General features: G+C 45.8%; 1 protein-coding gene across 22 annotated transcripts in view; it reads right to left on the bottom strand.

Moving 5' to 3' along the window:
* Nucleotides 1–27,062, bottom strand: part of LOC101129712 (supervillin) — a 277,906-nt gene that overhangs the window by 4,728 nt on the left and 246,116 nt on the right. For all 22 annotated transcript variants that reach the window (XM_063710246.1, XM_063710254.1, XM_055352396.2 and 19 more), the window contains 14 exons: nt 26,509–26,664; nt 25,075–25,211; nt 24,323–24,470; nt 23,998–24,143; nt 22,576–22,751; nt 19,513–19,657; nt 18,471–18,747; nt 11,795–11,946; nt 9,099–9,204; nt 8,237–8,444; nt 5,666–5,799; nt 3,517–3,672; nt 1,419–1,562; nt 206–330 (listed from right to left, as the gene is read on the bottom strand). In XM_063710246.1, the coding sequence (XP_063566316.1) occupies nt 206–330; nt 1,419–1,562; nt 3,517–3,672; nt 5,666–5,799; nt 8,237–8,444; nt 9,099–9,204; nt 11,795–11,946; nt 18,471–18,747; nt 19,513–19,657; nt 22,576–22,751; nt 23,998–24,143; nt 24,323–24,470; nt 25,075–25,211; nt 26,509–26,664 (2,210 nt within the window). The remainder of the gene's footprint in view (nt 1–205; nt 331–1,418; nt 1,563–3,516; nt 3,673–5,665; nt 5,800–8,236; nt 8,445–9,098; nt 9,205–11,794; nt 11,947–18,470; nt 18,748–19,512; nt 19,658–22,575; nt 22,752–23,997; nt 24,144–24,322; nt 24,471–25,074; nt 25,212–26,508; nt 26,665–27,062) is intronic.

Raw genomic sequence — 27,062 nt, 5'->3', positions numbered from 1 at the left:
TAGAAAATTACTAAAATAGTTAATTGATTTTCCATTAGACTTCTCTTCTTCCTAAGCAAATTCTATGTAGATTTGTTAAGATGTTGCAAAAGGAAAAATATTTTCCCACTCTGAAAGTGCAATTGGATGCTCTCCCCACAGTAAAGTCAACCCACAATCCAAAAGACACAGGAGCCACCTTCATAGGGCAGAAAAGCGTGCTCACCATCTCTGTGATCTCAGCGATGTCCTCTCTGTGCTCCCAGCTGGGAAACATATTGGTGAATGTCAGGGGCTCCAGACCGGCGTGGATAAGGTAAGACTTGGGGGCTGGTTTCTTTAGATTTTTTCCTGTAGTTACACAGAATGCAATGTCAGTAGACCCCAGGGAGACCCTGTCTTTCTCTGATTTCCCTTGAAATCTTTTCTTCTTTGCCGGAACTCATGACTTCATGCTTAAAATGCAAGTTACCAGTAGTTCATAACGACACATGGATAATGTTTGTATAAGATGTTAGTTTCATGCCTGTGACTACAATAGTGACCTATAATCAACCTGAGTCTATACTTCTTGAACCTAACAAAACGCTGTGTATTCCTGGAAGGGAGAGAGAGGCTCTGTCTGCAACTTCTGGGTGGAGCATTTTCTTCCTCCTGAATTCACCTGTAGAGTCATCCGTCTCATTTCCTAGCACGGGATTAACTCCCATAATGACTGACGGCGAACGACAGCATCTTATACATCCACATTCACTATAACATTGGGTGGAAGGTTTCATATGTTATTTATTGCTAAAGAGTTTTTCAGGAAGAGAATCCACTGCACATACTCAGTGACATTAAACTAGTTGTGTCAATGAAACCATAAAAATTAAATAAGATATTAATTACTGGCATTTTCATTTTATATAAAAGACTAGAAATTTCATGTGTATAGTAAAGAACCATGAACTTACTATGGGTATTTCTCTTTGGATATAATACTAAAAATAATAATGAATAATAAAAAGGTTGGCAATGGCCGTTCACCGTTTGGGGGAGACCTCCATTCTCCAACAGCATGGTAGTGCTTGCAGATAATGTACAGGGCAGAGGCCAACTTGTCTCTCAGCATGATCAACCCCGAGTACAGCGGGGTTTTAATCTGCCTGGGGCATTCCACAATACAGCCTTTATCCTTGAGGGTAACAAGTTAGCCTCATAATATCAGAGAGAAAAACTAGTTCTTCTTCATGCTGGCAGCTGAGAATGCGCTAATCTAAAACTTAATACATCTCAAAAAGTTAAAGGGGAAAAAATTGGTTTCATCACCACCTGCCAGGCTTTATGGATGAATGCTGGCTGACATGCACAGAAGAGGAAGGGGGTCTCCTGGCTGCGTGTGCCTAAGGGGCTTCCCCATCTGTTCCGTGCTGCAGGCATGTTAGAAGGAGCCTCACCTTTGCAGTACTGGAGCACAGTCTCCATCGCACTCTTCCGGTCGGAGGCCCAGCGGATGCGGGCAGAACCAGTGATCTTGTTCTCGATGGGCCACCAGCCTTGCCAGAGGTACACCTCGTGGTGATTGTCAACAAGGAAAAGTGCTGTGAGGGCAGGGACAGGGCCAGACCATCAGGAGCTCCTTCACGGACACTTCTAGCTCCCTCCTCCCCAAACCTAGTGGATGTTGTCCCTCTCGACTGCAGTGTCACAGTCATCAAACCAGGGGCATCAAACCAGGGGCAAAGGGGCAAACAGAGAAACCAAGGATACCCCAGCCCTTTGACAGTTCAATGGGGAGAAGCCTGTAGGCAGAGAGAAGTGGTGTCAAGGAGTTGGTCTCTTTCATTCCTCATCCTCCAGGTCCTCCTCCCTTTGCCCCAGCTCAAGTCCCTGACCCTTCTGGATACTGGCAGGGCTGTGCTAAGAGTGGAAGGGATAATGCATGTGCCACTCAAGGGGCTGTTAGCACCATGTATCTCCAAAGAGCACAATCAACACTGGAGCACACATCTCACTGCAGACAGGTCAGTGGTGTTCCTGCCCTGCACGCGATTGCTCAGCAGTGAGGTGAGCTCATGGCTGTCTTACAGAGAAATGGGCCTTAAAAAGCAAAACTGCCACCGGGAGTGGTGGCTCATGCCGGTAATCCCAGTGCTTTGGGAGGCTGAGGAGGAAGGACTGCTTGAGCCCGGAGGTTGAAGACCAGCCTGGGCCACATGATGAGACCCTATTTCTACAAAAAGAAGAAAAAAATTAGCGAGGCATGGTGCTGCATGCATGTAGTCTCCACTACTCAGGAAGCTAAGGAGGGAGGATCACTTGAGCCCAGGAGTTAGAGGCTGCAGTGAGCCATGACTGTACCACTGCACTCCAGCCTGGATGACAGAGTAAGACCCTGTCTCTAAAAAATAAAATAAAAGGAAATAAAAATCAAAACTGTTCTACTGCCTTTTCCTCCTAACTTTTTCTCCTCCTCAAATTGTCAGCCTGACTCTTACTCCAGGTGGCAAAAAGCCTCTCACTCTTGCTAGTCGGCTCACCATGTGTCCTTTCCTGGCATGCATTTCAGGATTCTGTGAAAACCACACTTTAAAAGCCCAGTGGAGGTTGATAACCCGCCCTGAGCCCCAGGATGAAGGGCGTGGGCACAGCCTCTCTTACTGGTGGCTGATTTTCCAAGCATGACATGTGCACTGGGCAAACTTTCAGTGCTTCCCTGAGATCCCAGTGCAAGGTGAGGTCCCTGGCTGCAGCTCCAGGCTCTTGTAATGTGAGAAGCAACAAACACAAACTGAGAGGCAGCTGACCTTGGCTTCACTGGAGGGTGGGCAGGAGGGGTTGTCAAGCCCAGTCTCTTGTTACTTTCCCAACCAGAATGAGGGCACAGAGCCCTGACCTTGGGATCAGAAGACCTGGGCTGGAGTCTTGGCTCTGCTGTGGAGACTTGGTATGGCAGACCCTGTTCCCTGGCTAACTTAGCCAATACCCCAACATCCTTCTCCTGCCATTTGCTTCCCCAGGCTCCCTTGCAGCTGGGGCTCGCCATGTGACAGGCTCTGGCCAATGGGATGTAAGCAGAAGTCTGCTGGGGGCTTCCGGGAAAATGTGCGCTTTATCTGATTAAAGAGAGAGAGTGGCTATTAGGTGGGCTTTTTTCCTTCCCCCTTCTTTCTCTTTCTATCTTGAATGCAAACATGATGGCTGGAGCAATGGCAGTCGACGGGTGACCATGCAGCAACAAGACTGAGAGGAAGGCTGGGAGAAGAGCGGAGACGCCAGGCCTGCCGCTGTGGTGCTCAACCTGTTCTTAGCTGACGTCTTTGGGTGGGTTACGTGACTGAGTCTCGTTCCTTATGCTATAAAGTGTGACTGATTTCACTCTCCTTCCTTTTGGTGTAGGGGTGAGGATGAAAAGAGTGTAAGCACATGTTCTGGGTGCTCTGGGAATGTACTTGGCAAACAGAAGCTGCTTAATAAATACCAACGTAAAATCAAAAGGCTTTCTGTAAGATGTGCCTTCTACTGCTCAGCATAGCTGCCCCCTGCAGGCCTTACCTGGCTGGGGCGCGCTGTACAGATCTTCCTGCAGGAAGGGCATGGAACTGACCACAGAGGGGGCTCGGGCAGGGTACACAAACTCCGTGGCTGCAAAATCCCCAGAGGAGCTGCTGAGGATGAACAGGCGGGGTGCGAAGTTAAAACTTCCAGGATCTTTGAAAGAAAAGAGAACAAAGCTGAAGATATCATGTGCATCAAAGTAAATTCCAGATGAAGAATGAATGTAAAATATGAAATAATTCAAAGCACTGTGGAAACACAGGTAGGATTTATCTGAGCTTCAAGGTGGAGAAAGCCTTTTCAATTGCAATAGTAAAAGAACCAATCAAAAGGGAAAATAATGCATTAATTCTATAAAAATGAAAAACAATGCAAAATTAAAAAGAAAAGAAAAACCAAGTAACAAATGGGAAATATTTGTAATACAGCAACTAGTTAATATCCTTAACACATGAAGGGACATACATAAGGAAAAAATAAATATCAATAAAATGTGCAAAAGACACAAATAGAACACTCACCAAAGTAGAAATTAAAATGGCTAAAAAATATATATAGATACTGTGTATATATGCATATCTATACACAGATATATGTATGTGTATATCACATACACATGTAACATAAATATGCATATATGTTATATAACATAAATGTACATATATTGTATTTTATATGCATTATACATGTATATAAATATACATCTATATGTACTTCTAAGTAAAACAAAACAGTGCTTAGCTATCTGTCTCCTTTCATCAATTTGGCAAAGAGGAAAAAATAATATGCTGAATTTATGATTGTGCTGAGAAATGAACGCTTCTGTGTATTGCAAGTGAGAATGAAACTTGGCCCGAGCTGATACATGCTATCAGACTTTTATTACAAGCACGGCGGTTCCACATCTAGGAATTCCTCTCAATTAGGAATGAATGTATAGGATTATTTTAAAAAGTATTCAAACTGCATTATTATATAAGGGAGAAAAATCAGAAATAAGAAACAACTCAACTCCCCAGCTGTCAGAGACTGTCAGGTAGAGAGTGGCATATATTCACAGTATAACAGAATATCTCACAGCCATCAGAAATCTAAATTTTAATAACTTGGGAAATTATTCATTATAAAGGAAAAAAGCAGGTTACAAAACAGTAGATCCACATATTATTTTTTAAAATAGATATTATATATAGCATAGAGAAATGTGAATTCTGTTCTGAGAAATGTGGTTATAAGTGACTTCATTTCTTTTTTTAACTTCTCCGTAATTTCAAACGTTTTCTAGGCATTATGTTTAAAAAGCTATATAAAAGTTTATAAACATTGAGGGGCAGGGTATTATGGAGCAGTTATGAGGATACTCCATTGCTGCCCAGCCTTGGGCAAGTTGATTAACTTCTGTATGCCTCAGTTTCCTCATCTGTAAAAATGGCAGAGTGTTGGGTTGTACTAACGGAGTTACTATATGTAAGGTGCTGGCTGGTGTCTGGCTTATTGGAACTGCTTAACAGAAGTTCGCTTTCCTTCTAATGTTCATCTGTATTTTTAGAACAGCTGGGAAAGTACACATATACACACCTAACCTCACTCCGGTGAACGGGAGTGCCTGTTCTATACAGACACGACCTTTGTATTTCCAAATAGGTTAATGACTGAAGGGCTCTGGAAAGGGGATAAGAGGCCGGCTTCCTTCCCCAGATCCCACTCCAACACCCAGAGGACTGCTATTTCTCAGGTGGCAGCTATGAGGAAAGAAAGAAAATGGTGCCCTGAGTCCCTAAGACCCTGGAAGGTGGCTTGGTCCCCGGGAAGCCTTGGGAGCTGATTTGCCAGTGAGAATTTGAAGTCCTGGTGTCCAAGTTAAACTCACCCCTGGGAAGAAAAAAACTGTTCAATCAGCTGGACATAATACTCATCACACTAGATTTAAGACAGACTGAAGAATTAAGATAAAACATGAATGGGGCACAGTGGCTCAAGCCTGCACTTTGAGAGGCTGAGGCAGGCTGATCACTTGAGCCCAGGAGGTTGAAGCTGCAGTGAGCTGTGATCATACCACTATACTCCAGCCTGGATAACAGAGCAAGACTCTTGTTTCCAAAAACAAACAAAAAAACCAGATCGCAGACTGTGGATGCCGCATTACCTTGAAGCATGCAATCGTAGGCTTTCCTGTCTCTCCTTCCTAAGGCGTCCCAGAATCCGAGTGGCTCGGAGCCTTCATCACACTCGTGTATTGTGACTTTGCTGCTACTATGCAGTCCTGCTTCCAGGGGACATCTGCAAGGGAGAAACTCCAAGAGTTCTTTATAAGTCTGGAGAGTGCTGGCGACCCAAAATTATTATTACTATTATGATAACAGCTTTATAATAGCTTTATTGAGATGTAATTCACATGTCATAAAATTCACTCTTTTTATGTGTACAGATTTCAGTTTATTCACAGAGTTGTGCAACTGTCATCACTAATTTCAGAACATTTTCATCTCCCGGAAAAAGAAGCCCTGTACCTGTTAGCAGTCACTCCGCATTTCCCCCATCCTTAGTCCTCAGAATCCACTAATCTACTTCTGTATTTATGGACTTGCCTGTTTTGGACATTTCATACAGATGGAATTATATAATATACGTTCCTTTGTGACTGAGTTTTTAAACTTAGTGTAATGTTTTTAAGGTGCATCCATGTTGTAGCATGTATCAGTACTGAATTCTTTTTTATGGCAGAATAATATTCCACTGTATGGCTATGCCACATTTTTTTCATCCATTAACATGTTGGTAGATATTTGGGTTATTTCCATCTTTTGGCCACTATGACTAATATGGCTATGAACCTTCAGGTACAAGTGTTTTCATTTCTCTTGGGTAGATATCTAGGAGTAGAGTTGCTAGTCATATGGTAACTGTATTGTTAAATCTTTTGAGAAATTGCTAGACTGTTTTCCAAGTAATGTGTAAGGGTTCCAATTTTCACATCCTTGCCAATACTTGTTATTGTCTGCTTTTTTTAAATTTAAAATTTGTGGGTATATACTAATAGTAGGTATATATATATATATATATATATATATATATATATATATACACGTGTATATATATATGGGGTACAGACATAAATTATTCAAAACTAAATCTGGAGATCAGTTCACCGTCTCTTCTACTTTCTAAGGAAAAGCAATTCTTACTCATGAATGGAAAAATGCTCTGCAGTCTCTCAGTGCGTGTGGTGGAGGAGGGGAAGTTGACTTGCTCCTAGGGAGGGATGTTTAATCACATCTAATGTGTCATGAAAATTACACACATTTTTATACAGAACAATACATATTGACTATTTCTTGTCTTTCTCTCCTGCTAGAACATGAACTTCACGAGGACAGAGACTTGGGCTTATTCACCACCAAGTCCCCAGTTCCTAACTCCAGTCCTTTGGAGTTAGAAGCAGGTTGCCCAAAGTTCATGATGCAGAAAAACCATTTTTTCCGAGATTTACAGGATAAGTTCTGTAATTCCAGATTGCTTGGCGCCAATCAGGTACTCAATAAATGTTTGTTGAGTGAATATGTGAATGAGCTCTTCATTGTTTTTCTTTTCCTCAGTGGTCCAAGTAAACCCTCTGATGGGCCTCGAATGCCTTGGGCCACCTCAGGGCATGTGATTTCTCACCCCTCCCCGTGCCCTAGCCCACAGGTGGTGTTTTGAGATGAAACATCTTGTTTCACATCTGCCTCCCTGTAGAGAGGTCACCTGCCCCGTTCTCCTCTCTGCCCTCTCTGGGTAGTGTGTTTTCAGAGTGGACACAGGGGCCCTGGCCACTGCTCTCTTCCAGAACCCAGAGAATGGGGTTCACCAAATCAAACTCTGGGGACATGTGACCCTAGGAAGCTCTTCAGTTTTCCTCACTGAGGTCCTCACAGGTCTCAGTTGCCTCCTGAATGCCTGGGCGACACTGGGCTTCTCTGGCAGCTTGCAATGCTTATTTTGCCTGGGCTGCTAGGAAGTGCAGAGCCACAGAGGCAGACCACCTTACTGGGGGGCCGGCCACCACAGTGTCCTCCCTGGGCTGTGGCCTTCACTGCCCTTCCGGTTCCCCTCTTCCCCAAGGTCCCCACTCAGTGCTATCTCACAGTGTGCTGAGTCTTTGCAGGTGGCCAACGGCAGGTGCCTGCCTGGGAGGGGAACAAAACCCAACCCGGAAGTGCTGTACCCGGGAAGTGCCCGGGGAGTCCGATCCCTCTCCATCGGGGGCTGCTCTCCAGAATGGGGGACATCTTATCGTCTGACACAGATGGCGGTTTCCCACACTCTTCTTTAGCTTTTTAACACTCTGCTGTTCTGGCAAATGAAAACTCCACAAATCTGAAATGTGCTCCCTTTAAATATCAAAGGCCCCCAGGCTTCTCATCCAAAAGCTGAACGGCAACTATGAAGAAAGAACCCAAAGTGCTTGCAAGAGTCACTCCCTGGCTCCTCACCAGCCTCTCACCCAGCCAGATAAATCCTCAGACTGCCAGAGCAGCCCCCAAGTCGGAGGTCTGGACTGAGATGTGTGTCCTCTCTGCTCGGAATGTCAGAGGCCCCTGACCACGTTCCCAGCCGTCCCTTGCTGCAGTCACTTTCAGCACCCTGGGATCTGCTGGGAGTCTTGGTACCCCTGAGCCTGCCCCGTCCCTCTGGGAAGCCCAGTGTGTGGGGGACTCGCCGCAGACACAACACTCACTGTTCCTTGATCTTGTTCGCGGCAGTCCTTCCGACCTCCTTCGTGTGGGCCTGGGCTTTGCATCCGTGCCACAGGTAGATGAGGGCCTTGTTGACGTTGAGCACCACCATGGAAGTTCTGGACCTCAGGCTGCTACAGTGACAGGCCACTTCCAGCAAATTCCCTTCCACGGGCACCTCTCCACGCACGCAGTACAGCCGCCACTCACCTGCAGGGGGCACCGGCGGCGCGGAGGAGTTAGCACGTGAGCGAGTGGCAGCAAACGCGGCCCTTCCTAGTGTCCGCTGTGTCGTCCAAGGCAGCCACCTCCGTCCAGGGCCAGGGACTTAGGGGACTGGAGGGGCTGAGGCACTGCACAGGGAGCCCTGTCGAGCACTGAGGCATCAGGCCTTCCTGCCAGCCTAAAAAGTGGGTTCTTACACAGTTAGAAGCAGGTGATCTGAAGTCCACAATGTAGAAAAACCATTTTCCCAAGATTTATACAACAAGTTCTATAACAGGCATATTTTAAAAGGCTCTAGAGCTAAGATTTTTTTGGGGGGTGGGGTGCTGGTCAACACAAAATTTCATAATATATAATAGAAGAGCCACTGATTTTTCCTTCTTCCTAAAAACAGCAGACAGAGGAGGGGAGACCACCTTCCAGCCTCCTGCGTGCAAAGGTGAATCCCCGAGTAAATTCTCCAGGGAGAGGCGGGTCATGAGCACCCATAGAGCTGAGTTATCAGGCAAACATCAGGAGGCTTTCAGAGGTCGAGCCACAGCTAGATGAAGACAGACTCACTTTCAGCCCCCAGCTTATAAAAATTCTTTCCAAGAGAGGGAAAGGCAAAGTCGAATTCCAGCAGTAAAAGTGACTTACTTTGCACATTTTCTTCTTCCTCTTCCCGCCTCCCCGAGTGCACCACCATCCCCCCCTGGAAACACTGCAGGAAACAGGGGGGCTCCTTTCCCTGGAGAACCTGGACCTTCCGATTTAAACAGAGGTAAATAGGTAAGGGACGTAGGGCTTTCAAAGTCCTAAAAACAATACATGCCTCTTGCAGAAAATCTGAAAAATACCAAGACATACAAACAACAGCCATTGCTAACACTACCACCTAAAGAGAAGCTCTGCGAACGCTGCCATGTGCAGCGTCCTCTCAGGGTGTTACTCAGGGCGGGTCTTCTTTTCCTAAACAAAATAGGAGCCTTGCTTTATATTGATGTACAGCCTCATTTTCTTTACTTAATGTTGTTCTGTCAAGGAATATTCTTTTAAAACATAACTCCTGATATTGTAATGGTATTCTGTGGTTACTGATGTCACAAGACTGATATAAATACATTCTTAACAAGATAGCTCTCAGCAATGAGAATGACTCATCCCTGACTTGGTAATAATTCTAGGGAAAATATATGGTTTGTGGCCACCCCAGCAGTCCACTCAGCCTCTTCCTGGCCTGTTAGAGAAGGCTCTTCCTTCAGGTGTTATCTGCACCACGAATAATGTTAGGGTTGAGTCACCTCCCTCTAGGACACCTTTCCTTAAAGAGGAAATGTTTCCTGGAGCTGGTAGTCAGGGAGCACTGAGAGAAAGCATTCTCACTGGAGTTATCAATCTCTGTGCCCATTTTGCATAACCAATTGCCATTTTGTGGCAGTATTTCATATCTAAAATGATTTTCCAGACCTGGACCATGGCTCATGCCTGTAGTGGTGCATTCCTGAAGTCCCAGCTACCCAGGAGGCTGAGGAAGGAGGACTGATTGAGCCTGGGAGGTCAAGGCTGCAGTGAGTGGTGATGGTGCCACTGCACTCCAGCCTGGGTGACAGAGTGAGACCCCTGTCTCAAAAAAATGATACAAATAAAAATAAAATGATTTTCCATCCACTGGATTGGTAACAGGTAAAATGCTCAAATGAGAGAGATTAAGACTAAAAACTCTGAGGATGATTTTGAAGGCATGATAAAAGCATATTCATTCATGGCCTTTACAAAAACATACAGGGGTAGTTGAAATGACTATTAGGAATAAATTAGAATGCAACTCTTGCCAATACCATTTCTAAAATATAGTCCATAGTAGAAAATATTGTTTTAGGAAACATGATTGGTTCTTGGAACTGTGGAAGGCTGGGTGAGTGTGGATCTATTTCTGGCAAGAATGTCTCTGCTGTCTTCCCTCCTGCTATCGTTAATCATTCATCCAGGAGAATAAAGAGATTTGCACATGGCATTGTCCTGTTTTCAAAGAATCCCAGAGTTAACTCTTAATTGCTGCTACTCAGCAAGTTAACTCTTAATTGCTGGTACTCTACAGAGCAGAGGAGACTCAGGCAGAGATCATCTGAATGTTAGAGACACGTTTGCAAGCCTTGGATGTGGGCAGCAGTCCCTGCCAAGCATGATGCAGGCCCTGGGGTTATAAGGCCATGGGGTTGTGAGGCCAGTAGCTTTAGGTGGCCTCGGATCTGGGCAGCAGTCCCTCCCAGGCACGATGCAGGCCCTGGGGTTATAAGGCCCTGGGGTTTTAAGGCCAGGGTCTCAGGGTCTCTGTCATGCTCCTGGGGGATCATGTAGCTTTAGGTGGTGGGAAGTGCTGTGAAAATAAAGGGATAAAGTGCAGGGACTGAGAAGGATGGGAGAATGAGAAGGCTCTGGATAGAATGGGTGCAGGGGGCGGTGGTGCAGGTAACATTGCAACAGAAACCTGCCTCATAAGAGGCAGTACACAGGGGTACATACGTAGAGGCAGTATGGAGTAGGCAGGGGAAGTTTCCAGACAGTGGAATGGCTCACAGGGCAGGAGGTGAGTGGAAGGAGGTGGCCGTGGAACAGGGAGAGGCTGGAGTGGCCTGGGTGGAGGGGAGGAGCAGGGGGAGCTTGGAGAGGTGCCCAGGGCCCATCACGAAGGTGCTGGAGCCTTGGGAAGCTGCTTAGACTGCAGTGTGTGTAACAGACAGTAAGGGAGTGACCCAATCTGACCTATTCCAGAAAACCACTCAGGCTGCCACGAATACAGGTGATGGGCGTTCCCAATTCTTACATTCACCTGATACTTCCTTCAGGTAGATTCGTGTACATGGAACAAGTGATCAAAGTTTTAAGGTTCTCGTGACAAAATTTCAGGATGGCTGTTCAAGTTACACTTCTCACCCAAAACACAGCATCCTCATCCTACCGAGGCCTTGCCAGCTGGCCCTGGATCCATTCTTTAAAAAGTCACTACCATTGTGAGAAGTGGATGATGGCATCTCTTTGTTTTACTTACAGTGCCTTGATTGGTTAGGTGGAAACCTTTCAAAGCCACCCATTGGCCATCTGCACTTGTCATGTGGATTTCCTATTTGCAGATACAACATTTTCTCCAGGATCATCTTACAAAAAGTGGGAGGAGGAAAGAAATGGGAGGCACAGCCTGAAATCTGCAGAAGCCAGACCAGGACTGAAGTGCTTTGGGTGACGTGGTCTTCCATTATCAGAATCATGTTGGGAGGGACCAGGCCGAGTGCCATCGGCTCCCAGGAGAGGATGCTCCTCTCAGTCCCCGGGGTGCAGGGCTCCCCAGGACTCACCTGGGCCCCCCTTTCCTCGTCCAGCTCCACCGTCATCAGCGCCGATGTGCCCTTCTCACTCACGGTGGAGTGCCGGCCTTGCCAGAAGAAGTAGACGCACTTCTCTTTGCCGGCTGCCCTCACCGAGTGCTCTCCCTTCTGGCGACTTCCCACTGCAAACACAGAATGGCAGAGGGACAGGTCAGCAGCTGAGACACCCGAGGAGAAGCAAATGTCTGGCTTACTTTCCCGGGGCCTGCAAGGACCAGTGGCAAAGAGCCTCAGACCTAGGGCAGGGGAGAAACCATTGGCACCTGGAGGGAAGGCTCGTCACGCCCAGGAGAAGAGAAAAACCACTTTCTTTCCAGCTCCTGACCCAGAACTTCCAACAGGGAGAAAAGGGATCTGAGGGGCCCTCTTGGTGCCCTGAGAAAAAGATCTGTCATCTGGAGGGGGTGGCAGATCACTCCAAGTGTGCAACAGAGTAATTTCTTCAAAATATTTGGTGAGGCCAGGTGAATGGCTCATGCCTGTAATCCCAACACTCTGGGAGGACTGTTTGAGGTCAGGATTTCAAGACCAGCCTGGGCAATATAGCAAGACCCCACCTCTAAAATAATTTAAAGAAATTAGCCTGGTGTGGTGTTGCACACCTGTAGTCCCAGCTACTTGGGAGACTGAGGCAGGAGGATCACTTGAGCCCAGGAGTTTGAGACCGCAGTTAGCCATGATTGTGTCACTGCACTCCAGCCTGGGTGACAGAGTGAGACTCTCTTACAAATAAATAAATAAATAAATAAATAAATAAATAAATAAATAAAGTATTTGGTGACCGCCAGAGCAGGACTAAGGGCTCACACAGACACAAACTCATTTTCCATATTACACCACTCTTTGGCAAAAGATTAGCTGGTAGAGAAAAAATGTTAAAAACAATAGCAGGGCCAGCTTTAAGCGCAAAGGAAAAAATGCAGGCTGTTAAAACTATTCTAGTAAAAAATACAACTTTGAAGTTTTCAAGTTCTGTCAGAAAGGTGGAGATAGGTTGCTGACATATCATTGAGCATAAACTAATCTGGATTTCATGTCTGTCACTAGGGCTGCTGCCGGGATTAAGCACTGATGGTCCCCATGGCTGGCACTGCACAGGCACTCGGTAAACATGAGCAGCACAGGAGGCAGATGAGACTGCTTGGTGTGGAGAGCAATCACAGGGAGGTTACAGGGTCTCCCTCTGTCACCCAGGCTGGAGTGCAATGGTGCAATCATGGCTTACTGCAGCCTTAGCCTCCTGGGCTCAAATGATCCTCCTGCCTCAGCCTCCCAAATAGCTGGGACTACAGGCATGCGTCACCATGCCTGGCTAATTTTTATTTTTAAAATTTTGTAGAGATAGGGTCTCACTATGTTACCCAGGCTAGTCTCTAACTCCTGGCCTCAAGTGATCCTCCCACCTCAGCCTCCAAAAGTACTGGAATTATAGGCCAAATGGGCATTTTAGATGTTACTACAGACATCCAAATCTCTACCTGTAAGAATATGTCTCACTCTAGATTCCCTTCATTCATTCATGCATTCGACAAATATTCAATGAGTGGGGACTTCAGGATTCTGGGCTACAATGGTGAACAAGACAATGATGAACTCGATGCTTGGTGCTTTTGTTCTAATAAACAAAGAGACGAGCAAGACAATTTCAGATAGTGATAAGTGCTATGAGGACAAGAGACAAGAAGGTGACGCCAGGCAGGGTCAGGGCTCATGGGACACCTGCTGAGGGAGGGCCTTTTTGAGGAGGTGGGGAGTGCAGACCTGAATGACGTTAATCTGGAAGCAGAAGCTTCTAGGCTGAGTGAGGCCAGTAGACCAAGCACTTGACCCAAAGGCCCGGGTGTCCCAGGGAGTGAGGGTCAACACGGGAGACTGCAGCAGTTGGTGGGAACACCGACACAGGTTTAAAAGGAATGAGAATAACTGGAGTCTCTGGTTTTATATCACTGCAGTTTTCCCAGCTCCAATCCCATTTCCAACATTGCAACTGTATTGAGGTTTGAAGGGAAGAATAAAACTCATTTAAGTTCTTAAAAGGTAGGGGGTCATATTTATTTGATTTTTAGCCCTTTGTTTGGTAAAGTATCTGTAACATAGGTTTTGTAAATGATTCTAATAATTTCTTACAGTATTTTGACTAAGCACAGTCTTTTGTACCATCCACTGTGGATCTCAACTGGTTAAGTTTGGGTGTTTTTGAGAGGGCAAAATAAAATAGGAACCATCAATGACTAGATTATAAATCCCACAATTAATTTGGAAGCCACTTAATTGAGATTTCTGCTAACTTAGCAACAAAACTTTGCCTTTGAATAGCAATCCCATTCTTCAAATAGTGAACATTTGTTGCACTAAATAGATTATTGAGGAAAGATATGTTTCAAATAGATCATAACAGTTTATAAAGATCTTGAAATCTGTTAGCACTCAAATACACTGTGTAAATACATATTCACACTTAAATAACCAACATCACATCCTAACATTGCAAACAGACTTGAGTGTATATACACAAAATAGAATTGTGTCTCTTTTTTAAATTACTTTTATTTTAGAGACAGGGTCTTGCTCTGTTGCCAAGGTTAGAGTGCAGTGGTATGACCATAGCTCACTGCACCTGGGCTCAAGTGATCCTCCTGCCTCGGCCTCCCAAAGTGCTGGGATTACAGGTGCATGCCACCATGCTGGGCTCATTTTTTATTTTTTTGTATAAACAAGGTCTCTCACTGTGTTGCCCAGGTTAGTCTGAAACATGTGGCCTTAAGTGATTTTCCCACCTCAGCTTCCCAAAACTCTGGGGTTACAAGTGTGAGTCTAGCATTTTATTTCTTTAAAGATATTTTATGAAGCAAACATTTCACTAGTTTTCCTTACAGTTTTTCTGCACATACCCAAATTTAGTCCTACATGCAACTTAACTTTTCATATGTGTATTCATTTTTAATTTGGGCAATGTAAAGATTAAATTTTTAGTAGTAAGAACTTCTGGGCTATTCTTTTTTTTGAGACAGGGTCTCACCCTGTTGCCCGGGCTGGAGTGCAGTGACATGATCTTGGCTCACTGCAACCTCCGCCTCCCGGGTTCAAGCGATTCTCCTGCCTCAGCCTCCTGAGTAGCTGGGATTATAGGTGCCCGCCACTATGCCCAGCTTTTTGTATTTTTAGCAGAGACGGGGGTTTCACCATGTTGGCCAGGATGGTCTCGAACTCCTGACCTCGTGATTTGCCTGCCTTGGCCTCCTGAAGTGCTGGGATTACAGGCATGAGCCACCGCACCCAGCCCGCTATTCTCTTTACAACCTTGATTAGTTACCTAATTTAAAGTGTGGACATGTTACGCCACCAAGGCACTTTCAAGAATGTTTGGTACTAGTAGTTCTATTTAGGAATAACAGAAAACACAAATATAAAGACTGTTCATGGTCAAGCATTCTTGCACCAGAGCCACCTATTTATAGGAACTAGACATCTATCAGGCCCTGGAGGAGCCTGGCTCAGATCCCTGGACACCTTGAGCAGCTGTCCCGACCCTGCTGGGGAGTGAGCAACCCTACCCTGCAGGCACTGGGCCAGGACATTGACCCTAGCAGGCCAGCCAGCATCGGCCAAGCGGAGGCTGTACCACCTGTGCAGCTGGTGCTTTTGCTGACCCTCTCCCAGAAGTGCACCCTGAGCTCTGACTTAGTCCTGTTTGCAGGTGTGGCCCTTGTGCGCACAAGTGATAGAGGAGCCGGACTAGTGTCACCAAGGTGCCAGAGCTTCCACGTTGGCTACGGAGTGACTGCAAGTGCCATCGGGCTGTGCCTCCCCCCTGCTGGAGGGATGGTCTGGAATCTGAATGCTCCCTGCTTTAACTTAATTCTCTAAAGCTGGGCTTTTTCTAAGTTGTAAGTCTGCTGGAAAAGATGTTGTTGGAGCTGGCTGTGAGATGTCCATTGTGTTTATTGGGAAGAAATATAGAAAGGAATCACCCGGCTCAAATCATATTTCCTAGGGGCCTCCAAGTCAATAGTCCATGAAAGTCTGAACTCTTCGCTTTGTTTTTAATTAATTCACTTTAACAGTTTTACTCATTCATTCACTCACAATTACTTTTTTTTCTCATAACAGCTAAAGTAAGAAAATGGCTAAATTAAACTATGTCTGGTTTTATAAAACACGATTTCCCTTTTTGCATTTTAGGAACGGGCACTACAAGTGCCTTTAGTTTGTTCTTTAAAGTTCCCAGTTCCATTACTCCAAAGGTTAAGAGATCTGCCTGCCCCGAAACACACTCAATTCCCTATTATTATTGTCTTTGGTAACCAGCATCAGAGATTAACACTGTACATGCCACCTCTGCACAAAAGCGAAAGCGTAAGTCCACGACAGTGACTCTTTGTTATTAATTGTTACTGTTATTGTTTTGGGGAGATCCACATTATCTTATCTTCAAGTTAAAAACAGTAATTACGCTGTTCCTGCTGACAATGTCAGTGATGAGTATTTCCTGCACCTACAATGTGAACACAGGCCAGGCACCTGCTAAACATCATATATACCTGATTATAAAGTCCTGTGAGCTGAGTACTATAATCCCTATTTTCCAGGTGAGAAAACCAAGGCTCAAACAGGGTAACTTTACCCAGCCCACACAGCTGGTAAGTGAGGGCCTGAGATTCTGAATCCCAGGCTGTAGGGTCCCAGCACCTGTGGCCTTCCCTCAAGGGACACAGCTCCTTATGAAAAAGGAAAGGAGCAGTTCCAATTGCTTGCTCATAAGAAATTAAGTAGATGAGAAATGCTGCTCCCTTTGGGAGGCTGAAGTGGGAGGATGGTTTGAGCCCAGGAGTTTGAGACCAGCCTGGGCAACATAGTGAGACCCCATCTCTAAAAAAAAAAAAAAAAATTAGCTTAATATGGTGGCACATGCCTGTAGTCCCAGCTACTTGGGAGGCTGAGGCACGAGGATGGCTTGAGCCTGGGAGGTCAAGGCTGCAGTGAGCCGAGATTCTGCCATTGCACTCCAGCTTGGAAGACAGAGTGAAACCCCGTCTCAAAAAAAAAAAAAAAAAAAAAAAAGAACAAAAAGAGAGAAAGAAATGTCCCTCCCACTGGGGGTCCTTGTCTGACACCCCACTACTCCCTGGAAGGAGAGGCTGGAGCTGCCTGGGCCCTGGAAGATCCCCTTCCTGCTGTTTAAGAAGCCCCTGAAGTTTGGTGTGTTCAGCGGCCCAACCTCAAGTCGCCTTGCTGCTGGTTCAACGCTGACCTGCTCCACAGTCTGGTGACTGGGATCTTCAGCCCCTCCTTGTAGCCAAACTCATGGCTGCCCACATCCTGTGCTGGAGCCCCACTCTGACTCTCTGCCCGCAGAGCGGTTTAATAGCACAGTTGGGTTTGAAAAGAGGCAGGTCTGGACTTGAGTGTCCAGCTCCACTCCCTGCTAGCTGTGTGGCTTCAGGCAGGTTCCTTGATCTTACTGTCTTGGTCCTTATCTGAAAAATTAGCACCACAACAGAAATGTCTCAGGGAGCCCAGTAGGCCCTCAGCTAGAGGCAGAGTAAAGCCCCCAGCATTGTGCCCCAGGGGGCAGGGGGACCTCTGGGCCACAGCCTGGCTCTGCACAGCACACAACCCCATTGGCCATGTACTCAGCGAGGCCCGCCTACTGGCTGTTCCTGCACCTGCTTTATGTCATTGAGACAGGATCTGAAATCTTTACTTGGTCCCTACAAAGTGTCTTCCATAGAGTAGGTGCTCAGGAAATGTTGTCAGCTGATGAATAGATGCATCTTGTATAAATCAGGAAAGAAATCCTGGTTCTGAGCCTGCAGTTTTCTGATCAGCAAACAGCTGCCTGTGCTTCCTGTGGCCCCGGGGGCAGGTGCACCTGCACAGCAAGGGGGCTGTAAAGAGGCAAAAATACTCTCTTCTGAGTTGAAATCACAAACCTGTGACCTGCATGCTCTCCTAAATGGGAAGGGGTGAGCAGCGCTGTAGAAAAGGCTCCTCCTTGGCAAGGAAAGGGATGATTTCTCCAGAGTTCACCGGACTCCCCCTTTCCCCAGCGCCAAGCATCCGGGTGAGTGTTTTGCAATGGGGTCTGTCACCACCAGGAACCGAGGAGAGTTTAGACTCTGCATTTACTACACCAGACCCACAAAGCACCACCTGTGCTCTCAGTCTTGGGAGAAACAGCCTCTTTCACTTTTCAAATCAATCTTTTGTGCATGTATTTACTATAATGTTACAGCACTATTTGGTTCCAGCTTTAAATCACGAAAATATGCTCTACTTAACGACTTTAATTGAAGCAGCACACAGCCACATGGGAAATATCATTTAGAGGCCAATCATCTCTTTCCCAGAAAAGCTCTGGGGACAGGGGCAGGGGAGGGAGAGAGGGAGCTGAGAAGCCTTGACGTGCAAGTTCAATTTCTACAGGTGAACACCAGTGGCCTCTGCAATGCTAGGTTGTTAGGAATTCGGCCTCACTTCTTTTCATCTCTGTAGTTTACTAGGTGGCTCTCAAAGGCTCATGACTGCAGTGCCCCACTGCACGGATGCAGCAGAGGGCATGACAGGGTTCACTGGAGAAGCTGGCTCCCGCAGGGCTGCCAGGCCAGCCTCTTTCAGCTGGAAAAAACCATAAGCGCTCACTAACCTGCCGTGCTCACCATGAACTTCCACTTGACCACATAGGCATCCCCCTCGTGGAACTGCCCGATGCTTTGTTTGGGGAGCCTGCTATAGTCGAATTCTAGGATGTGCCAGACATCCACGGAGACGCTGGTGATCTCAAATTGCCTCCTATCGTGTCCTTCCACCAGGCCATAGCCACGGCCGACGTTCACTCCGTCCAGGATGGTGCCTGCTGTCGTCTGGGGCATGGACACCATCCGTGTCACATCGTATGCCTTGACATCAGCCCTGGGGTCTTCCTACAGGGGAACACGAAGACATCGGTTCAGTTGCCTGTTTATGCAGCTATTCCTTGTCATGCTCAACGCTGCTTCAGCTGTTCATGGGACAGCATAAAAATACAGCTTCCACACTGTCTCAGGATGTTTAACTGCCGTCAGGGAAAGGCTGCATTTCCAGAAAGACTCTGGGAGGTCTGAACACCCATCGCCACAACAGCGCATGGATGCCTGAGAACAGGCACAAACCAGACTCTTCACTTCCCAGAGCCAGATTAGAATTGGAGGCCTGTCTGCTGTTCTACTAGTGAATCCTGGGAAGGCTTCCTAGCTTTAAGGGTGTGTGTGTGTGTGTGTGTGTGTGTGTGTGTCTGTGTGTGTCTGTGTGTCCATGGTTTTTTTTTTAATTAAAAAAGTTATTTTAGTTGACACATTATTATGGGTATGATTCGATGTGTTGATACATGCATCTGTTTCATGGGGAAGGGGGTGTGGGAAGGAGACGGGACAGGGAAGATAGGGAGATGTTGGCCAACCCGTACAAAGTGACAGAGAGGAGGAATGAGCTCTGGTTTTCTCCTGCACAGTGGGGTGACTGTTTTCCAATACTGTATTGCATATTTCCAAAAAGCTAGAAGAGAAGATTTGAATGTTCTCACCACAAAGAAGTGATACATCTGGGGTGACAGCCATACGAACTATCCTGATTTGATCATTTTACATGAAGGCCACTTTTATTGGGACCCGAACCAAGCCCCGAGGTTTGAGACCTGGTCGCCGGAATACCTTGTGCTGGGCAAGTTCCCCGGGGTTCTTCTCATTCGGTCTCTTCAGTTCCGTCCAATCCAGAAACTTCTCTTTGAACAAAATCGTCTCATTGTGTTCAGTAAGTCTCCCAAATATTGCCCAGTCGGGCCTCCCCTGTCCTTTTCTGTAGGGTGGGAGGGGGGTTGGGAGAACAGACAGGAAAAGAACCAAGATTAAGCCAAGCTTAAACAAAGGAATCTAAAACACATGCGGCTACTGGAAAAAACCTCAAAGTACTTAAGTACATATAAAACAAATGGTTTATTTTCCTGCATTTTACCAAATAATGACATTTTGTTATTTTAGTCTGAAGTCATGCGAAGCTTTGTGTCCATAGAGTTTTTGATGTGCCTGAATGTGACATGAACCATGTCAGGACTAGACTTTTCTTACATTCTAGCAAGTTCTTTTCTTTTCTTTTTTTTTTTTTTTAGAGATAAGGTCTTGTTCTGTTGCCTAGGCTGAAGTGCAGTTGCACAATCATAGCTCCCTGCAGCCTTGAACTCCTGGGCTGCAGTGATCCTCCTGCCTCAGCCTTGCAGATAGCTGGAACTGCAGGTGTGTGCCACCATGTCTAGCTAATTTTTGTATTTTTTTAAATATGAGACAGGGGTCTCGCTATGTTGCCCAGGCTGGTCTTGAACTCCTGGCCTTAAGTGATCCTTCCTTCTCAGTCTCCCAAAGTGCTGGGACTACAGGTGTGGGCCACATTCTAGCAAATTCTTGTCTTTGGGATACCCTGGGGTGGCACGCTGGGTGGGGATTTTGGCAAAGGCAGGAGCCGTGGGGAAAACCTTGTCTACTTTAGCCGCCCAGTCACCTGCAGATGCTTACCAAGTTTCCCGTCCAATTAATTAATAGACATAGGGAAGAGGTAGCTCCCTCCTCAATTCTCTACTACTTTATGTCATGTTACAACAAAGCTCTCCAGAGTATGGAGATTCTCCCGTCACTAAAATGAACACACTTTCATAGATCTTGAAGTGCCTTTTTGTGCACTTATTTCTAGGCCACTGGCTAGGGCAGCAGACAGGAGAGCACAGAGAGATAGGAAAGAAAATGGCACAGCTCCACCCGGAGGTCTTGTGTGGCCTTAGGATTTCAAAATTTACACTGTCCCCAAGAACACACGTATTTTAGATAAAGGTAGAGCTGAGAAGATACACGTGCTGCAGAGGGCGTAGCCCTGGAATAACATGTACGATCTCTCATCCCTCCAGATCCATCTTCGGTTGTGAATCTGGCCCGGGATGCAGCCACCCCTTAGAGCAACCCCCCCTGCTGCTCGTGCCCTGCTGTGCTACTGCCTCAGTCACTTCCTGCTTGGTCAAGACCACAGCTGCTGATGTCACAGCTGAGGCACATCAAAAAGGCTGCCTGATTCAAAGAAAGCTGCCGGATAAATCATAGAGCACAGACACTTCTACCTCATGCTCTTGTGGGACTTTAGGAACCAAACATAAGCACCTATGGAAAATGCACGGCGGTCTTGAAAGGCTGTGGTCTTTATCAGAAAATATCTGAATGACTGTCTGTTATGGCAGTCCTACTCTGCAGGCTTGCTAAGATGATGATTGAAAGGGCTCTTGGTTTCTGCTTTAGAATCTGGCATTTATGTTTTGAAGCGTTGTGAGCAAGCGATGTGGCAGATTGCAGGGTGAGGGGGACAAACCTGGGCCAGGAGCCAGGGCTTTCTCTACCCCCTTCCCTGACTTACAGCTGGAACTGGGCTCAGTGGTTTCAGCCTCATTTGCTAAGAAGGTCTGGGTATGTAATCCTGGCTGCATCTTAAAATCCCTGGGAGCTTTTAAGACATATTGACACATAAGCTGTAACTCATATGAATCGAAAACACATCTCTGGGGCTGGGCTGAGCAAATGCCTTTTTTTAAAGGCCCCTCAGGTGATTCTATCTCAGAGATGTTGAAAACCAGTGGGTTAGGAGCTCAGTCATCTACTTTCAGATCTGTGATTATGCCACTATTAAATACAGTTGGCTATCACATAGATTTTATGCTTTAGCTTGTTCTTTTTTCCTTTGCTATACCAAATAAAATCTTTTGAGCTGTAGTTCCAGTCCTTAAAATAATGGTTGTTACCATACTGAGGTTAAACATTAGTGCATTTGCTTAAGAAGGACTTTAAAACTTATCACACTGCCATAATTTTTAATGGTTTCTATAATGATTAATTAATAAGAAAATCAATAATTGGATTTTAAGCAGGAAACTAGGCAGGAAAGTTGAAATTCATAGACCAATTCAATGGAAAACATTAAAATGTATTGGGTGATGCCCAATATTCTATGCCGTTTGGTGGTTCACTGGTTTCTAATCTATTATAACGGCACCCATAGTTAAAAAGCACTAGGTTTTTTTTGGTCTGTAGTTGAAAAAACAACAATCCTTTGCATGTAGGAATTCTTTTTTCCAAAATCATAATTTCTGACTTTGCACATATTCTATTGAATTGCCAAAATGACTTTAAAGAGTCTAGTACATGCAGGGAATATTACAATTGCATTCATTGTTTTAACACCATCTCCTCCCCCTCTTCCCTTCCCAAAAGATATAAAGACATAAACATCATCTGCTGCCAAATAAATCCTGGAATTCGAGGGCGATGCTGGGAAGGTATGAAATTAGAAGGAGGCATGTTGCTTTTGCACTTTCAGATCAATGGCTGAATTCCAGACCCGGGGAAGCCTTTCAGATCCGCATGTAATTTGTTTAAACAATTGCTGTTTATCTGCCACAGCAGCACTTGGAATGCTGCAGGGAGGAACGTGCAGCATTTCTTGCTCACTTCAAGAAATCAACTGTAACAAACCTCTTCCAGAATACTACGACATCCGTATTTCTGCAATAGTTAGATAAAAGTTAAAGAACTGTTCCTTTTGTGAATATTCACAGTCCACTGCATATAATCGTTTATGAAAACTGAACCCTATAAAGAGCGAGAGTAGAGGGCTGTGGTGAGAACAGAGGGATCGAAGGGAATCAGCTCGCTTGAAGAGCTGTCCCCGGGCGGCGGCACGAGTACCTGGGGATAAGCGGATTGCATTCTCCAGGATCCAGGGGATTGATGTCACAGTTCTCATAGTCAAAGGTTCCATTCCATAAGTGCTTTGCCAGCTGAAATGCTATTTTTCGTTGTGCTAACGTGACTTCTTTCCCATGCCATACGTAAACTTCACTACCAAAATCAAACACCAGTACCTGGGAGAAATGGCACAAAAGAATTTGTTAACTTCAAGAACGTGCAACAGTTGAATTAGGTGCAACAGTGTCTCTTGTTGACAGTGAGTCAAATGGAGGAAGACAGAAATCCTAATGGGGCGACCAGCGCAGACACAAAAAGGCCAGGAGATCTCAGCTGGCACTGCCCCACCGAGCCAGCCTCTGCCCTGTGGGCACGATTCCTCCTCCCAGTGTCCTAAGTGGCCAGGATAATGTTCCCTCCTCTGAACTCTCAACCTGCTTACAACTTGCGATTCACAAGAGTTCTTTAGGCACATCTTCCTGTCGACTTCCTGCCTCTCTCCCCTGTTCCTCCCCCTCTCATGTGCTCATTCATTCACTTAATATATACACAGAGGCCACTTCATATACCCCAGGCACTCATGGTCCAATGGTGTCTTCTCTCCAGTACACAATTCCAAGATCCTTAAGGGCAGGGATCAGATCATAGTGATACATACAGGAGGGGTTGATTACTAAGTGTTTGCTGAATGAATACATGAATGTAATGCTATTTCTTATTTTCATGGTTCATTTTATTCTTTCTCCTAGAATGATTTCTCCCTTCACTTCCAGCAATTCAAATTTTGCTTAACTCTAAACTAGGCTCAATTTCACTTTCTATGTAAAATTATTCCTGAAGATTTCTTTTTCTGTGACTTTTCCCTCATGTAAATGCCCATACATGTCACACAGTCAACCTTGCTCCAGATTACATTCCTTCTAATACTCTTCCACCCAATTAAACTTAAGGGCCTGTGTGTCTTCCACTTTCTCAACACTTAGCATGCTTAATGGTACTGGAAATGTATGTAATTAATAAATATTTACTGCTGTGACAGGACAAAAACAGCACATTAATTGGGAAATCCATAAATTATATATGCATGCATCTAGTGTTCCTTAAACTTAAGGACTTAAAAATATTTTATTAGAATGTTTATGCAAAATATAGGGCTAAGTAATATTTGTATTTTGCCTAAGATATAAAAGCCTTCAATGATCCATGCCAACTCTAAATGATATTCTGGATTCCATACTAGCATTTAAGATAGCAGTAATGGTTTGAAATCATAAATATCCTTTAAAAAGCTGTAAATGTTCTACAATGGGTACTGACACTGGCTAACCTTTATTGCGAACTTACTCTCTAATTTATTGGGCAGCCTGTGCTGAGTGCTTTCAATGTGCTTTCTCACTGAAGGGCAGAGCCCACGGACTGTACCTCTTTGGGCTGCAGAAGGGAGCACTTCGGAATTTTGCCCCAGTAGTCGTCATCAGGAACAAGTTTGTCATCCATGAGACGGTAAATGCAGTTAGTTTCTATTATGGCTGCTTCATAGAGTTCATCTTCTTTTGGGTCTCCAGCAGCTTGGGGATAAGAAGAACAGGAGAGCATCACATTTTACATTGCAAAGTAGCTGCAATGTAAAATGTGAATGAATTTTACATTGTAAAATTTTATTTACAATGTAAAATAGAAGAATGAGCTAAGGGAGAAGAAAGGAGATTCAAGTCTTGTCAGTCTCTGAAGTATAATGAAGTCTTACATTGGTAACTGGTTTGGCCACCCAGAAGCTTCCAGAAGTCTTTGGCTGCATGAGTGTGTGTATTAATTCCTTCTTCAATGGTTTGGATATAAGTAGCTCTACAACCAAGTTCCCTCTTTGTCTGAATTAAAGTTGCAAGTTCTGAGGCCTAAAAAAGAGAAGAACACAATTGCCTGGGTAGAAAAGCCCTTGGCTAGACAGAGTGGCACATGTCAAAACCAGAGGGAGAAACAGTGTGCCTGCAAGGAAAGTCTTGTGACCACGGGTGTGGGTGGATGCTGGTTACTGGGTATTTTCAATGACCTCAAGAAAATGTAACTGAAAGACCAGGGAGTATCAATTCTTTAGAGCAATAGTTCTCCATCTTCAACAGGTCACATGTGATGCTTTTAAAAAACACTATTCTTTGGGCTTTACCTCATGACAGTCTCATTCAATAGGTCTATGGCAGAACTTCAGAGCTACCTGGGATAAAGGACTTTAAAGTGGGGCCGCTTCCTTTTTTACACAGGAGTAGGAAGGAACCCAGGACCTAAACACTGCGGTGTAGGTCATAGTCCTAAAGCATCCCATTTAAACATGTAATGAAAGCTTGTTTGAGAGACATGCAGGAAAAGAAATCCTACCTATCCCTTCTCACTTGAATGCAACACCTGGCTTTTGAGAAGCTTTGTGACTGACGCCAGGAAGAACACTCCACCGGTGGGTAAAGGAGATGTTAGCTAAAGCGTTTTTATTTTTCAGGTACCAACCTTCGCCTTTTCTATGACGTTTGCAAACTCTCCTACCCACAGGAAGCAGCAGTGGGGAGAGAGCAGGAGGAAGCAGTCCCCACTGTTGAGCGCCGAAGCTCGAGGTTCCACCAGCCTCGTCTGCACGTGTCTTCTTCCTGAACACGAGGCAGACAGTCACCGTATTTCCAGACAGAATGGGGATAGGACGCACCCCACATCGGAAGCATCCCTGCTGCGGACGCTTTCACTTCTAAAGAGTCTTGTCTGCTAATAAGAGTGCCCATGGCCCAGGGTGGCAGCAGGGGGATTTAGAAAGGGCATGATGATGGCACTAGCGGCTGCTTTCCTGGTTTGTGCTTTCCCAAATGTCACCCACTTCTCAGGACCATTATCAGTGTCATGTGCGTGGGTTAATGAAGCCTCCCCCTTCCAGGGAGATGAGCACACAGGCTCCTTTTCCCTCCTTCACTCTTCTCCCGGGGCCTTTCTCTCCCGTGGCCACCTCCTGCACCCAATTACATCTGTGGCCCAGGCAAGGGAAGCCACGCCTTCAGGAAGGGTCGGCTCTTCCCCTGGGGAGTTTCCACTATGAAGCCCAGGGGCCCCTCGACAGGAAGGATGGAGCCACCACCTTCTGTGGCTTTCAACACCTTCTCCTATTTATTGATTTTGAGCTTTCCACAATTAAACAGATCGTGTAGTCTCTGGGTTAGGACTCAGGACAGAGATTGGTTATTTGAGCTTGTCACTAGTCTTTTTAAATACACACAATAGGATAGTGGTTACACAGAAACATGCGGGAAACCCTCCTGGAGGGAGAGGATATTTCCTTCATTCTCATCTCAAGGATTCATCTATACAGTGGCCACCAGGAGGCAGCCGAGTCTCCTCCTCATGGCCCAGAGACGCCCTGGTTCATCTTTGGAATCTCCCTTGCTACGGACAGGAAGGGCACTGGAGCGGAATGCAGGTGGGCTTCATCTGCGTCGAACTTCCCTTGATTCCTTCTCCAAGCTGTGTCTTCCTCCCCGGTTCTGTACTGACTCTGGGAGAACTGGGCAGGGAGCAGAGAGCCCCTCTGATGATGTAGGGCACCTCTGGTAACTGCATGGATGTGTGACCGCTTCGTGGGGCACGGGGCGCCAGGAGTAAAAGCTGGGATTCTGGAGTGGGGGGACCTGGGTTCAAATCCAGCTCTGCCACCCAGTAGCTGCTGGGACCCCAGACACATTCCTGCCTCTGGAAGCCCTGGTGGGCAGAATACTTCCTATGTCATGGGATTTGGGGAAGCTTGAGAGACAGGAGGTTGCATAGCAAGGAACACACAGTAGGTTCTCAAAAAGCGTGCGTTCCTTTCCCGGCACAGGCAATGAATTACAGAGTCAGGACTCCGTATGGGACCAGACAGAAACCACGGGCCCTGAGTCACTGTGCCAGGCTGCTCTGAAATACCTTTAATCTGCAACAGCATCAGCCTCTTGTAGGGCACAGCGCTGTTGTTAGAGTTCTGTTCCGTCAGGTTGACGCTCCGCAGGCTGACGTTGCTGAAGTTTTCTTTACTGGCTAAACCCGCCAGGGTGACTTCTGAGAAGCTGGAGTTGGAAGACACTGGGCAGGTTGAATAAGGAAACACAATGCAGGAGGTTCAGTTACAGTGACAATATTTACAGTCAGAAATTATTCATAACTGACTCAACACCTTTGTCTTTTCAAGTTAATCCTGAAAGGGAAAACATACTCAAGTTTGATTAAATGTGCAATTCAATGCTTAACCACCGTGTTAAGAATTAAGTACAGCATTGAAAATATAAACTGCTTGTTGACAAGTGTCACACCGCCCTGTGCAGAGGGACAAGAACTGAGTAACGATGTGGACCAGCTACTTTAGTACAAAACCAGGAGCTGGATGCACTTGTTGCAATTCCACTGAAAGCTGTTCTAAATCCTAACAACTTTTACATGCCCAAATGTATAGATGCCAGATGACTGTTAGACAGCTTTCACCA

The sequence above is a fragment of the Gorilla gorilla genome, chromosome 8 (genome assembly GCF_029281585.2).
Source record: "Gorilla gorilla gorilla isolate KB3781 chromosome 8, NHGRI_mGorGor1-v2.1_pri, whole genome shotgun sequence".
Classification (NCBI taxonomy): domain Eukaryota; kingdom Metazoa; phylum Chordata; class Mammalia; order Primates; family Hominidae; genus Gorilla; species Gorilla gorilla.
The sequence above is the reverse complement of the archived record's forward strand: the minus strand, read 5'-3'. Positions and strand labels throughout refer to the sequence as shown.